This window comes from Anopheles ziemanni, chromosome 2 (genome assembly GCF_943734765.1).
Source record: "Anopheles ziemanni chromosome 2, idAnoZiCoDA_A2_x.2, whole genome shotgun sequence".
In the NCBI taxonomy this organism is placed as follows: domain Eukaryota; kingdom Metazoa; phylum Arthropoda; class Insecta; order Diptera; family Culicidae; genus Anopheles; species Anopheles ziemanni.
Window position 1 is genome coordinate 65,533,341 of NC_080705.1, and position 15,821 is coordinate 65,549,161.

General features: G+C 49.2%; 1 protein-coding gene across 1 annotated transcript in view; it reads right to left on the reverse strand.

Annotated features, from left to right (window-relative positions):
- Positions 1-15,821, reverse strand: part of LOC131283541 (BMP-binding endothelial regulator protein) — a 70,932-nt gene that overhangs the window by 30,840 nt on the left and 24,271 nt on the right. The window contains exons 2-3 of the mRNA XM_058312778.1: positions 10,418-10,649; positions 5,073-5,149 (exon numbers count right to left, since the gene is read on the reverse strand). Coding sequence (XP_058168761.1) covers positions 5,073-5,149; positions 10,418-10,517 — 177 coding nt within the window. The 5' untranslated portion in view covers positions 10,518-10,649. The remainder of the gene's footprint in view (positions 1-5,072; positions 5,150-10,417; positions 10,650-15,821) is intronic.

Below are 15,821 nucleotides of genomic sequence, written 5' to 3' on the forward strand. Positions count from 1 at the left end.
GATAACTGGTTTGTGAGCATTTAAAAATGCTGTTTTGTAAACCATAGGATTGGGTTTATAAAAGCAAAACGATTGATGCAATGAAATAAAGCAAACAGTACCATAGGCAATTAATTTCTATGAAGCTCTTGGTAAAAGTAAAACTGATCTAGTTTACGAAATCGATGGACTTTCGATCAACTGATCAACCGAAGTCCAGCCGAGATAGTAGATACCCAAGAAGACTGTTTTCTTCGCCTCAGCCTCAAACTCCCAACGCACAGCGACGGCAGACATAGGCACCGACCATGCAAGATGAAAGCGAGATGGCCTCCAACATCTCTAGCTTTCAGGTCGCGCTTTCAGAAAGCCTGCCGAACCCATCGGTTATGCTGAATTGGTGGGGAGGGCGGGGAAGACGCGGGATATCTTGCATACCTTTCGCATGTGCACACCACCACCACCACCACCGCCAACACCCCCCGGGTCGGCGGGTGCTTATGCATAGCTTATGCGCGAACGGCCTTTATCGACCTTGTTCATTGTATAATAACACTCAGCCATATTTTTATGTGTTGTCTTTTTTTTCTCTCTCAGCAGCCTCCCGTTTTCCGGACCGGTTTCTTCGGCACTCTTCCGGGGCCTTGCAAGCCAACCACCACCACTTCCCCTTGACTCCACCGAGACGCTGATACAGCCGGAGGGCTATAGCAGTGTTGTGGATGTTATGTTTTCTCCCCTCTCTCTCTTATCTTTACTCGCACATCTTGACGTTTGTCCCATTCTAACAGTCACGTCTTATAGGAGCTACATCATGGGAGCATTGGTTTTGTTGTTGTTGTTGGTTTTGTTGGGTCCAATAATATTATTTCCCTTTTCTTCCGACAACTGACCTCGTGCTTTCGCAGGTTTCAAACGAATCGCAGGTGATCAGACAATCACCTTTCTCTCACCACGCGGAAAACCACCTGTAACCGTGGGCACCTGTGTGTGTGTGTGTGTGTGTGTGTGTGTAATGATATTTCCCTACGGATTTCGGATTGATTCCATATCACAACCTTTTCTGCAGCACGAGAAAGGTTAAAAGCGATGCTCAGCTTTTCAACAACTCTGCTAAAATGCAGCAGAAATTGCATGTGCAGAAATGGAGGCTGGATTTTAAAAAAACCACCGTGAAGTAAAGTTTTGTTTTACGATCATAGATCCTATAAAAGTGCATATGTTTAATAGCTTTGATATGAAACGACTCATTCTGCACACCTATGCAATTAAATGCCGAGCAGGACGGAACTCAAATGTAACCGTATAGTCTCCTGCAGTATGCACTGCTCGGAAAACCCTTTCGAATAACAGTTCGTAAAACCATCCGACAACCGTCCTACCACCTGGCCCGGGTGAAGATAAGCACCCCCCTCAGTTGGCGACGATGGTGATGGGTGGTGGATCACATAGATCATGCTCGTAAACTACGGTTTTATTGGACGCGTTTCACGCGTATGCTTTCCGCCCGCGCGGTTTAACGATGGCTTTCAGCTTGCACGGATGACATTTCATTCGCATATTTTACCATATACCGGTGGGCCATCCTCGGATGGAGAGAAAAAAAAACCACCACCCTTTACACGGTAGCGTGTCGGACGAGTTCCGGCGGGCCCGCACGGTCGGCCACGAAACAACATGGCCCGAAACAATTCCACCCGAATAAACATGAATAAATAAATAAAACCTATCCGAGCAACGATCATCGGCCGGGCGGCCTGTTTTAGCGCTGGTTTATCGCACCACCAAGGGGACGACGGCGGGAGTGGGAACGGAAAAGACACCTGTGCTGTCGTCGACGTCGTCCTCGTCGTCGTCGTCGTCGTCGTCGTCGTCGTCGTCGTCGTCGTCGTCGTCGTCGTCGTTGTCTTTAGAGTCTCCCGGCAACAGGATCGCAAACATATGTGAGCCGGCGCAGGTGGATCGCGGATGATTTTTTTTTCAGATCTTTGGATACCGTGACGAGTCTTTCCCTTCGATTCCGCGATCGAACATCTCTCGCTGTCTCTCTCTCTGTCTGTTTCGATCACTGTGCTCGCTTTCACATCGTCACCGGACGGCTTAATTCCCGTTGGATAAGTTCCAGTCCCGTTCCCGTGCGCGATAAACAAAGGCAGCGATGGTGATTATCGCGAGTGTTTTGCCAAAAACCAATCCCACCAAAATCCCGCCACAGAATCATTCAATTTGTTTCGTGAATTAAAAAAAACATAATGGACTTGGAATTAAGATTAGTGCAAGAACAAGACCGGGCCGCCGTTGGGCGAGAGATTCCAGAGTTTCGCCACCTCCACCTGACCTGGCTACTCCCGCGCAACAAAAATCGTTGTCGTTTGCGAAGGTTTAACCCCACCGTTAGAACCCCACCAGAGAGAGAGAGACAGAGAGATAGAGAGAGAATGTGTGCGTGTGTGTGTGGTAATGAAGAAGGGAGGGGGGAGGGGCAAACCAAATAAAAACAGCTGGATATGTTGGAATTGTGCGGGGAGGTTGAGAGCGCAACTCGCGGCACGCACACGGAACATTCCACCCGATGAATACTAATATTGTTTTTAATGTATGCAAAGATTTTAATTCCCCCCCCACCCGGCGGGGGAAGGTCGCGAAGAGGTGGTGGGCGGGTGGGAGCAAGAGTTACGATAGAGGAACCACCGGGCCTTCGCCTTTACGCCCATATCCCGGCTGCCCGTCGGAAACTGATGGAAACAGCTGGGAAACACGGATCCAACCTGCTCGCCGATTGACCTTCCCTAGCAACTTGCGCTCGCTTAGCCGGGGAAGTCACATGATAGCCACCGATTGGCCGGGCGAAGTCGGTGGCAGTCGACCGTCTTCCACCCGTTTGTTTATCCTATCAACTCCCAACCTCTCCCACCCCTGATCGGTGGTCGTCTTGCCAGCTGATGTCGGTCTGCAGATTCCACCCGGCACTCGGTGGGGAACGACGCGACTGCGTAGCGCGCGGCGTCAAGTTCTTAAGACATGCCTGCGAAACTGGAATCGCGCAGTCTCGCGTGCCATTCGTCGTAGTCGTCGTTGTCGTTGTGTCGACTCTCGATCGCAAAAGGTCGTCGCGGGGCGGTTGGTGGAAGAGATCTTTTCTGCTCGATTTCCGACGAAGAATCTCCGCGATGATGGTGACCTGGAAGCGCACTGTGGCTATCGGGCTGGAAAGTATAGAGTTTCCTCTCTCTCTCTGCCGAATGTTCGTTGAACTTTACGCTGGCGGAATCTACAAGAGCTGCGCGATGTCTTATCGCAGCACGGCGAACGGGTTCTTTAAATTAGCTATTCCAAAGGAACTGAAACGCCTATCAACAGCGTGGTTAGACTTGACGTCGTCTGCTTTAGAAGCTTGAATTTCAGATATTCAAACAGGGACTGACTCAGTTTAGATCTGGCTGGAATTCTGATCGTCGGATAGAAAGAACTAAGCGGAAGACATCTCCAATGGTTAATTTGTTGAGATGTCATGCGATACGATTATTTCTCATGATAGTGTATCCCAAGGCACGGCTGTGTTGGTTATTTATGTATGATTTATACAAATAAAACTGCAGACTGTTTTTCATAGAACACATCGTTCATTCATCGTTCGTTTACAGTTTCTTACTAAATTTACTAAAAACGGAATACTAAAAACGGAATTACTAAAAATGGAAGAGAATAGCTGACTGTATGAGGAAATTTTGATTACTTTAAATACTATTTACAGTGCACACCTTGGAAGTGAAATCCTCTAAATCTAAATTGTTAGAACCATTCTAGACATTTACTGCATTGTGCATCATATGAGGGATGTTTCTTGTTCGCATGTTGAAACATAAATATCAAACACGCGGAAGCATACACGGACGAAACGAAAACTGACTGGTTTCGCTAAAGACCAGAAGTAGCTTCTCCAAAGAAAATAGCGGCCGGGAAAAGTAAACCGCCCGCCCATCGCGAAGGTGTGCGCAAGCGATGTTAGCTTTTCATTTAAGCTATTTGTCCGACAAGTGGCAAAAGAAGTTAATATCACCCGTCCCTGCTGAACGCCTTTTGTTGGTTTGTTCCTTCCGTCTGCTGTACCCTTCACGTCTGGTATTGTTGACTGTTTAACGGAGACTCTTTTTTTTTCCTCCCCTGGCTCACCGACCGACAAGTCTGAAGTCCCCTGGTGCAAAGGGGGTTTCCTTTCGTCGTATTTATTTGTCAACAAATGCCGACACACGGTTGCGGGTCCCAGGCGCCCACCTAAGGTGAGATGTGTTTCTTGTCGGGCAAGCGCATAAGAAAGAATAGCATTCTCTTCCCATCCAGTATCGATGGTGGCGCCCGCGGTTCGGTCGGAACCTTGTTCGATTCCGTCTCGAAGCGATGCACCGGACTTGCACCGTAAACATCGGCGCATCGGTCGTCGGCGGGCGAAAGATCAACAACGCCTCGGGAAACTCTAATCATCGGAGGAGGAACCGTACCGGTGCGATGGGCGAGTGGCTGTAGGTACACAAGAAGACCCTTTTCTCCCTCGAGCTACTGCCGCATACACTGTGGTCTGTTGCGCTTACCCCTTCCCGGAAAGAACGTGCTATCAATGAATGACGATGGTCAGTTCTGAAATCCTTAAAAGGGAAGAAAACCCATTTCCAAAGATCAGGATTCACCGTGGGTACTTCATTAAGAAACTGGCGCCGACTGGCGGACTTTCCAAATTGGTCACCAGCGGCGCTGGCGACGGCAGTCGGATGATCCTTTTCGGGTTGTCCTGTGTAAAGGGCCGAGTCCTTTCCTTACCTGCCACCCATAAAGGAGCAGGTCTTGTTAGGCTAATAAAAACACAGCAGGGCGGAAGAGCCACTTACGGGCAACGAAGCCAACCTTTACACTTGACTCGCGGGAACTGGAAGTCTCATGGCGGTGATGACCTCCACTCCGAGCCGAGTCGAATTAGGGATCGCCCGAAACAATTACCACACACAACGAACTGAAGTCCTCCTATGCTCCCAGGAGATCCCTACATTCTTCACGACTAACGCTGTGACCGAAGGGTCTAATAAAGCCAGTGGACTTACCTTGCAGATGCACTTGAAGCACGGCATGCTGATGCTAACCTCTTCGCCCTCGTTTGTGCACGGTTCCCGGTATCCAGCTGTGAAAAAGGACAAGTGAAGAAAACGTTACGAAAGACCGCTTGTTCAGTCGGTAAAAAAGGTACAGGAAGTTGGGTAGTCTATAAACAAAGAAACCGAAAAGAAACAGAACCCAAAATCAACAACTCAAACAAAGGGAAAAAAACACATCGTCCCAGTTCTCTTCCATCACCCCGGTGCATTTCATTCATGTAAAGAACCAACCTCTCCCCCCGGGAAGGACTAACTTCAAAACGACCGACCACAAAACCCTCGTTGACGGTACAAATTCGGACAAATTAGAGCGTCATTGTTCGGGCGGGTTGTGCAAATGGACGTTGCATCCATGTTTCGCCCCCCCAAAGGCAAAGGTATACGGTGTGTGTTGAACCTGCCCCAAACAGGCCCGTATGTACACCGCGGGCAAGTGTTAAGCAAAGATTACCGTTTTTGCACCTTTGCTACCCCCAGCTCAAGTGTGTGTGTGTGTGTGTGTGTGTATGTGAGGGTTTCTGTGGGCACACCTTCCGCGCGAATCCGCTAGCGTGAAGCTGCGCCCAGGGGAGGCGACGGTAAACAAACCCCGTCCACTCATCTCTGATGGAATAGGGAGCTCTTTGCAAGGCACGAGATGGCTGCTGCCGCTACCATATTTGCACATTTTGATTCAATTTATTCGTCTGCGGGAAACTGTAACGTCCAAATAGCGAACGGGAGATGGAACGGGGGACGGAACGGAAGCGGTTTTGTTTGCGTGCGCGCCCGCTAATCTCAAGCGTTGGCCGCTCAACTGCCCGCTGATGATGACAAGGTTTAAAGGTGGCGTGAAATATGGCCACGAGGGTGTAGCCAGCTGTGGGCACTTCAAAGAGGGCCGCCAATTTAGCACGTTAAAGCGCGCATTAGTTAGCGCTACAATTGGCCGGTTAGAGGAACAGTTATCCTATGCAGTAAAAAAAAACAACAGGCTGCTCGAGATGGAGCCTGCTCGAACGAGAAAAATTTCCCTAGAGGAGAATGTCATTGTAGGCACGAAAGACATCGTGGCTCCATTTGAGGCAGGTTTGCATACAGCGACCAAACCGATCGCTTCGTATGGGCTGAGGCTTGGCCACCACGGAACACTCCTGATCCGGAGAGGTGGTGCGTTGACCATTTGTCACTCTCTCACGACGGTTCGACGGTCTCGGCACTCGGACGGCCTGTCAACGCACGCTGCAACGGCTGTACGCCGTATTTCTTCCCTCCCCCCCGATCGCACGCGCTTTTCGCCAAAAAGACAAACCATGCCAAATCGGCATCCAGCGTAGTGGCAAGACGTGGGCAGACCCACGGGTTGCGGATATTTCGGTTCCGAAAATAAATCAAAGTATTTATTTTTAATTCCCCGCGCGGGATATTTTTAGCCTATGATACAGTTTAGTTTCTTTATGAACGTTGGCATGGTTCGGTCTGGTCGATGGTCGGGTATCTTTCTCTTCAACCTTTTTTGGCCAGCCGCCCCCATCCTCCGCGCCGGATAGATCCCGGTGCAGGCGGGAACGCGTTCCGTTTTGGTTCCTTTCTCCCACAAGTGGTTGGTTTTGTTGGCGTTGTTTTTTTTTGCTTGTAGTTAAAGTAGAAAAAAAAACAAACTTCCCCCCCACTCATCGCAAATGATTTGCAGAGCGTGCCGATTCCACCATACCAAGCCGACCAAGCTGTATGCACAACCGTGACCAATCTTTGACGTTTCACGCCAAAACACACGGCGCTCGTTTGCTTGCCTGCCGTCTACTGACGTCACAATGTTCGTCACCAAGTTGGGAGCGTCCCAACAGGCGGCGGCGGAAGTCCACCCGTAATACTTTATGAAAAAGTGGTTATGTGTGTGTGTGTGTGGGAGGGTGTCTGTGCGTCCGTAAACCGGTACGTATGAAACAGAATCCGCTCAGTTGGCGTACACAAATTACGATACGAAAGATAAACAAGATTATCCACCGACGAGACTGCGACTTCGGCAGCGAGGGCGGGGTGGGGAAGATACATATTTGCCGTTCACACTTTGGTTAGACGAGCGCCGGTAGATATCTGATAGCAGTGTATATATTTCCCCCGTTTTTAACTCGTCCAACCAAAGGGAAGTGGTGGCGGTGTGTGTTGGGAAAATGTGGGATTACCGATGATAAAGAACCGTCGTCCGAGGAGTCGGGTTCGCTTTCACGCAACGAGCCATACGTCAGCGCAGTAGTGAGCGAGTGAACAGAGAGTGAACCCTGTTCCGGTTCCTGGATGGATCCAGAGCAGCATATTACTCTGGTCGGAGAAAGGGATGAACCAAAGGTCTAACGTAAACAAACCGTGTCCCTACAAGGTAGCGAACCTCATGGTAGCTGTGGCAGAAAGCAACACGATTAAACATGCCGTAACAAGCGTAGCACGGTGAGTCACGAGATGACGTTTGCAAACGGTTAGCCGACGGAGACGAAAGACGCCAACTCCACGACGCCGACAAACGACGCTGGGGTAGCTTTTTTGGCAAATATTTACATCCTCCCTGCCAGCGTCTGACGGCCGCGTATCCACAGACCGTATCTCTCGGCCATCCTCGTCCGGTAGGCAGATGTACATCTATCTTTTCCCACACTCGGCGTGGCAAGGTATATTCCATTTGAGGATAGGTACTTTCGCTAGCAGAAAGTTTCGCTCCCTCCGAGCCGAAGAATTCTGACCCCGAGAAGATGTCACCGGAAGTTTGCGTCCACCGGATGCGTCACGAAGGGTCTCGATGGAATTCACTGACAGAACGCTCACCGTTGCTGTTGGCGATTCGCGTTTCGGAGTTCGTACAATTGACGACACAGTAAACTTTTCTAAGCACCGATAATACGGGAGCTAAAAATTAGGTCTGCTTGCCGCAAGTGTCGGTTCGCGAATGACATAATTTGTTTATTTATTGATTATCTCTTTGTTGTTCTTCTCGTAGGTACCAGCGCCATCTGCTGGATTGTGTTTATCGGTCGATCGTCAGCATCGATCGCGCTCGATCGAACGTCAATAATTTTATCAACAAAAACATCAATAAAATTATTGACAGTTGCATTACAACCTTCAAGATAAACAGGTCTCCCGATCAGATGTAGAACATTAGCAAATGAATACAAAGAGCAACTAATTCCACCGCTTGCCATGTCACCAAAGCTTTCCGCTTCAGGAAAAAAGGGCGAGTAAACGTTCGCAAGTAAAAAAAAAGTATTCAAAAACACACAGATGGAACATCTCGATATCGTTGCGGTAAATCGTGATAGTCTGCGGAATATTATTCCCTCTCAAGGAAGGGTACATGGGTCTAGAGGCTTGTGAGTCCCAAGGCGAGGAATTGGGGTAGGGGGGGTTTCGACTGGCACCAACGACACCCTCGATTAACCCCCCTTGATGCGTCCTGTACACCCTCAGGTGTCGATGCAGCGTTGAGTTGCTGATAGTTTAACTGATAAGCATCAGGTGACACCGTACAAAAGGTGCAACAACATCCTATCCGGCGGGTACACTATCGTCTGCCGATCTCCCCGGTTTGGGAAGCTGGGTGTGCAGAGTGTGATTCCAAGGCACAGGGCGCTAGCGACAGGGGTCGCTGAGATGTAACACCGCGACTCAATTGCTCTCGCCGACTTAATTGCCACCAGTTTCACAACCTCGACGGCGATGGCGACCAGGTAGAGCGGGAGCAAAAGGGAACCACGTCCACGGAACAAGTTTGAGATTCCGATGAAGTCTCGTAGGCTTGATGATTCGCTTGTTTTTTTCTCCCTCCCCCCCTCCCCCGTCCTGTACGTGTCATCAACAACAATGGGAACAACATCCAGGGCTATTAAAGACAACCCCGATCCGCGTGAAGACGCAAACGGCGAGAGGACACCTTTTATCAAAAACGATTAACAAAGTTTACAACCACTACGTGAACTCAGCCCCATGACGGGGCTCTCGGACAGGGACGACCCATGCGAGCCGAAGTGTCGCCAGCGGCATCAGTCCCGAGACTTTCCGACACTGCGCGCGATAACCTCGCATCGCGAGATGTCAACGCGAGTTGATGTTGGGGATGCCGTCGGGCGATAAGCGATGCTGGGGATATGGCACACATAATTTGTATCGATAGCGGCCTGGAGCCATCTCGGATGGTACCTGTTTCTACGTTCAGAGACTTTAGATGATGATCGCAAGGAGTCTTACAGGTGGTAGTTGTTGTAATAATAACATCGAATTAATTCCTAAAATAGTACCTAAAGACAAAAGCCTTTGGTATCTGAAAGAATCTGCTTTTACAACGAAACTCCTTGTAGGATTTATCATTTTCAAACCAGACTTTGTCAACCTGAAACGGATCTGTCTTACAAACAAAATCCTCTTTTCTCCTTGAAATTCAGACGACGGGACACGCTTTTCCAAAACATGAACGAGCGCAGGTGTCCACGATTGCGACGTCCAAAATATACCGACGGAAAACGGCATTCCTCAGGACTTGACGTGAACCCGACCGGGCATCGTTCGCTTGTCCGCCGAAGAATCTTATCCGGGACGGGTTTTTATTTTTACGTTACTGTTGTTGTGTCTCTCCCCCATCCGTCAACCGGAGCCACAACTCCCTTCCGCCCCAATCTCCAATCAATTTTGGCGAGCGTAGCATCCATTTGGGTTCTGCAGGCCGGCCGAAATCGAATCGTCCCGCTGCATATGCATGGAAACGATGGCCCGATGGCAGCCGGATCCTGTTTGTTTTCCTGTATTCCCTTGGCGTTTTTTGTTGTACTTTAATACAAATTTATTGAGCAATGTTTCTTGCCACTTGGTTTTGTTTCTTTTTTCTTGCTTTCCGGAACTTCAAGTCACGGAAAGTGCATCGACTGGGTTGGCGACGCGGTTGACGTTCTTCGATTTCGGCCAGCCCTTTCCAACGGTCATTAGGCTGTTGAATGCTTATCGGTTTGAAACCATTCGCGGCCAGTCCGTTGCGCTCGCTTCTTCAAGCCCCTTTCCAATCGGGAGGCCACGGGATTGGGTGCATTTCCTGTGGCAGCAAGTGAAAGGAATGTACCCAACGTCACAGGCAACCGGCGTCTCCTCAGTTGCAGTTCACAGACTCCCCGAAACGTTATACCTCTCGGAGAAATTATTACCGGCAAGGAGTGGTAAAAAGTAGTTCAAAACATAAAATACACTCGAGTGGGGGGAAAAAGTGAAATAACGGAGTTCATAAAACACGCGGGAATGCATACAAAAAAAAAAACAAACGGACTCGTTCTACTTACACAAAGAAGCACTGGCTGTGGCTTGCCGCATCGCGACGGCGAGGATCACCATCGCGCCGAGCAGGACACGATGGCTCCGGGACGGAAGGGCCGGAATCATTGTGATGGGACGTTGCTGCACTTGAGTTTCCGTACGATGTTCACTTCTTCACCCGCCACTCCCCGGGTCGAGGTGTGCGGGGGGCCGGATGGAAATTGATGTTCCGTTGTTCCGTCGTCGTTTGTAACTGCACTGTAAGGAGAGGAAAGAAACGTACGTACGAAATAGTAACTGTTCTTGGGGTACATTTTACACGAAATGTTGTTTTAATGAGGCGAATCTTAAGATAATAGGAAGAAATAATGATCACATCACTTTGGGTTCGGTGTTTTTTTTTCCCGGTCGTTTCGCCGAAAAGTTCTCATTAATTTGGATGAGTGACTGCTGAGGCCCACCGCTCGGCACAACAAAATTAGATAAATTTGACTTTTCATCGCCGTCAATGAAGCGCCGACCGGTGAAGTTTTGCTGATTGCCAGGAGTAGAAACAGAAAGCAAAACAATCATCTAAAACAAACCGCTCAACAAGGGGAGGAATTCAAAACAAGTCCTCCAAACGGCAGTACGCGCTGGGACGCGCTTGCCAAGGGTGAAGTGGCCAGAAGCCAGTTTCCGAGCGCTCGGGTGGAGGAAAAGTTTCCAATCGAACCGAGCCAACCAACCCATCGAGAACGCCATCGAACGAGTGCGCGAGATCTCGCTCGCGTGGAGTTGTTTGGGCCCGCGAAGTGGCTTTCCTGGGAAGTGAACGATGACTCCTCAAGAACCTACCGGAATTCAGCAGTTTGGAACGGCAACAGCAGCATCATCATCATCATCATCCTCGTCACGAGCGTCGAGTAGTTCGTGATTTTGGGGAACTCAAATAAGTGGAAGTGGTGGAAGCGAACATAAGAGCGATGAGCGTTCTCCATACTGCTTCTCCATTTCGTATCCTTTGCTCACAACACATTTCCGTTCTAGACACTTGTGTGTCCAAGAGCGCAACGGTCGGTATTTCACTCGACAATCGTGTGCTGAGGGGTAAGCACGTTAGGAAGCCAAAATACACACAGGTGCCAACTGATGTGCCTGCGTTCATCTCCACTGTATCGAAATGGTCGAAGGCAATAAGAGCTACGAACCAGCATATCTCTCGCCGGCGACCGATTGTCCGATCGTTTCAAGTGCACCGATCGTACGGCGAGCAACCAATTGACGTATCAGTGTCAAGGTACCGATAACAGAGTTGGAAAGAAACCACACCGGCTGTGACTTAGGAACGCCGACGTCACCAACACCCAGTCACATTCACGATGCCGGTCAAGATGTTGTTTTTCTAATTGAAATGTTACCCCATCCGGCCCCACCCGATCGTTCCGCCGGGCAAGCCAATTGGGTAAGGTTTGAATATTGCAACCACCAGAGGTACTTAGTGCCAAACAGCCAACTGGCCATCTATTAATGAGCAACACCTGTTCACCGGGGCCGACCAGAGTGGTTAAATCAATCAAATCACTTGCCATCCGACGCAGTTGCTACAGGCCAAGGATAAGAGAATGCACACACATTCGATTGGACCCTTTTTGTGGTTCTTAGGCACTCCGAGTAGTAACAGAATTGTGCACTCCGCGGCGAGTTGATCTGCAGCGGTGCCTTGGAAGCAGTCCTAAAGCAGTCACCTGAGTTCGATAACGAGAATGAAAGGTATTTTTCTGCAATCTAACGCGAGATCGTACTTGCACTCAAACCTCCATTTTAGTGCCTCAGTACTAGCTTTGTTCGAAACACTCCATGCATCATCGGTAAAGGGTAAGATATCTTTTAACCCGTCTCGCATTGTATCGCGAGGTAGTTACACAACAGTCTCACTTCACCAGCTTCACCACTGCTGATAGTACGACCAACTCCAGCCAAAGGCCACGGAAAAGAAACGATTAGTAGTAGTCGGCGGTGGCCCTACCTGCACACGATTATTGCAACCAACCCCAATCCCCCCTCACCCTCCCCGAAGGGAGCCGCTAGCTCACACCACGATCAGCGCGCGCACAAGCGGTGGAAAAGGAAATCTCGTTTCACTTGAAATTTATTGCACCGCATGCAAAAGAAATCCAAATCAACTCTCCCCCTGCCGTGCGCTTGAGGAAGAAGAAGTGGTCGAGATAGTCAGCAACAATAACAACAACGTTAAAAAAAAAACGACCTCCGATATTCGACCGCGCGGGAAACATGAATAGTAAGCACGGGTGCGATCGCTTCATCCCACCACAAGATCATTACAGCCGCCGCACGCCGTCGGGTCGGGAGAATCCGCTGGGTGTTTTCCCTCTGTCGACACATTCGCCGACCGTGCCAGTGATGACCAATAAATCGTTGGTGATTAGAAACCCCTCCGGCGGCGGCGGCCCAGCTAGTGGTGTTGTAGGATGTGGTTGCTTCAATAATCAAATCAATTACCTTCTCAGTTGGTTTGTTCAGATTTTTCGGGGAAGAATCCAAAGGGCGAATCAACCGTACCACGGAAAACTCGGACCAGTCGATACAGGCAGGATGTAAACGGAAAGGAGATTGACTAATAAAGGGCCGCTGCTCCGAGTGTGGAATAGAGAATTAGGCCGCGCTAAGTCATTCGTGGGTTTTGTGTGAGATTTCGACAAATTTCGCCGAAACAACGAGCCGGTCATTGAGCCGATGACCAAATCGAGCTTTGATTACCAGGTACCGACATCACCAGCGGGACTTGATATGCCGCGCACGTTGTGCTCCCACCAACCGGCCGGGATATAGCAAAATCGCTAAGCCCTAGACCCCGGGGACTAGCGGCGACTTAGCGTGGGAGCGTTAACCAATCCCGGCAACCTGCAGGAAGCCAAGTTCCGGGTACACGCTTTAACCAACGGTTCGCTCTGGCTCTAGACCAAGGCGACCGGTTGGCCAGTGGTTCTAGCCAGCACCTCACACTTGTTCTGGGGGGGGGACAAATATCCACTTCCACCCATAGCCTTCACACCGCGCATCCCAAGGACCGTGGTCGTGAAGTCGTTCTAGCGAATAACTATCTCATCAACCGCGAACCGCGACTGAAGTAGATTAGATCGTTATAAGACGATCTTAATTTGCCTCCATTCGTTCCCCCCTTCCTGTTCCTCAGTCGCTGCGCCAAACACTCCCACTCAACAGCGAGCGGGCAACGGAACGGGAGCGCAAACAGAGAACGCGCGCACCCGCGCCTTCAGGCGCATCGTAGACTAAACACCATTGGAAATAAGTGGTCCAAGCGGGTAATTACAAGCAAAATATCGACACGGTGCTGGCACTCGACACTGAGGCCGTAATAGTTTGTGGAAACGGCGGAAACTTATGTCAAAAGGCAGGAAAGCAAGCTGTGGCGGGTGCTCCGATTAAGCGCTTCGAAGGCGTTCCGCTGGCAGATTGCGGTCGCTTAATGTCCTCTGCTCCGCCGGCGGCTGGAATGTAATGGAACCAGGATCAATTGTAGGCATTAAGGTCCGGGCCGGGTTGTACAATTAACCTTTTGTACGACGGGGCGATTTGACGGGTTTAATGGGGCGCACCGTGATGGACAAACCCACGCCAAACGGATTTTCATCACCCTGCTCATTCGCGGGCTGTTGTAGTTGAAATTACGCTTAAGGTCAACAGTAAACATTGGATGTAAATCTTTTGAAAGCTAACATTTAACATTCAAACGTATATAAACACGATTCGAGCATAGCTTAGCAGCTTCTACATCTTTCGCACGAAGCTATTCCTAGGGTTCATATGACGCACTTTCACACCTTTTGCCTGGGAGATGTGGAATTTTGCACATTTCAGTGCTTCTGCTATGTCACGCTTAACCCCGCCATGGTTATCCGGGTTCGCGTCCACTACTATTATCAATCGATCCAGCACTCCAATCGTCTACTATTAGTTATGTTAGGTGAAGAAAACTAGACTGCGTTCTTGCAGTTGGCATGTTCCAATCACTTTAGCTACCAACTCTAGCAGCCTGTGCATTATTGTACCAATTCTCACGCAAAAACCCATTGCGTGCCACGAATCGTTATGGTGCTGCTCGGTGAATAATGGATGCGATAAAGCAAAACTCCTCTACCTAACCTTCGGCGCTTTCCATCGATCACGCGAGCACAATAAATTTCATGCGAATGTTTGATTTCAATGTCCGAACAGCAAGACAACGGCACTCTAACGAGCTGCCTATCAATCTGTGGCCATTTTTTCGATTCCGAATATTTCAGCAAACACATTGAAGATGTTGGAGGAGGCGGACATACTACCAATAGCGGTAATGGCAGTAAAAATAACAATTAGCATTAAAATCTCCCTCTCGCCAGCCCGCTGTTGTAAGGGTCCGTGTTCTACCCACGGATCATCCAAATTCCTCCCGGCAATCTAACCCTCACGGTGGATGATCGTTAATTAAGACATTAAATGCGAACGAGTGTGCATGCATAAATGTATCGTCTTGAAGCATCATCTTAATTGCCGTTTCGGTTTCGGTCGCAATTCATCCATCGAGTCATCCATCCATCCCGGCCCAACTCAGTCGCAACGGTGGGGTGAGTTTTTCCCACACGTCAACGAAGAAGCATCTTTCTGCTACGGATCGGCTGCGTCTGGGAAGTCGACGACTCAGACGTCCACCAACTCCAGGCGTGCGTATTCGTGTGTGCGCGCACCACTGGCGTAGTTCGGCAGGGGAAATTAGCCTTTGATAAGTTTTTATGCCATATTTCCTTCCCATCACTTTCCCATCGCTCTTGATGGTCGTTCGAGGTTTTGTTTTTCCCTCCTCTGCTAGCGATGGAATGCCATTCCTATTTTTTCCCATAGGTTGTGTCCGCTTACGCGTGGTTACGGTAGGAAACTACGCCAATGACGCGTTTTTCTCTGGCTGGCACTGCTTAATCCATTTCGGACTTATTCCTCAAATTATATATCTGTTAAGTGTTTCCTCTAATTCATACAATATTTTTGGAGTTGCTTTCTTTACCATCATTGATTTGATTTAAAAATTTCATAAATCTAAACCATTAGAAAGCATCATTGGATTGAGCAACATACTGCAAACTTTCGAGCAGACATCGAAAAGTATCTATTCCATAATAAATTAAACTCCTATAAAAGCCCCAACTGGCAAAGGGTGCGTATAGCTCCCAGTACCAGACATTTGCGGTCGGTGGACAACCTTGCGAAATCTCAATGTTGGAGCGTAAGATTGTGCTCTTATTTTTATACATCCGACTCGAGCCAGTAGCGAACAGCGGGTGTTTGTATTTGGACAGCATACAAGTAAAAAATACATACCCCAAACCGTCCTAAAATAAAAAAGAATGACTTCCAACCGCAAACAACCCCTTC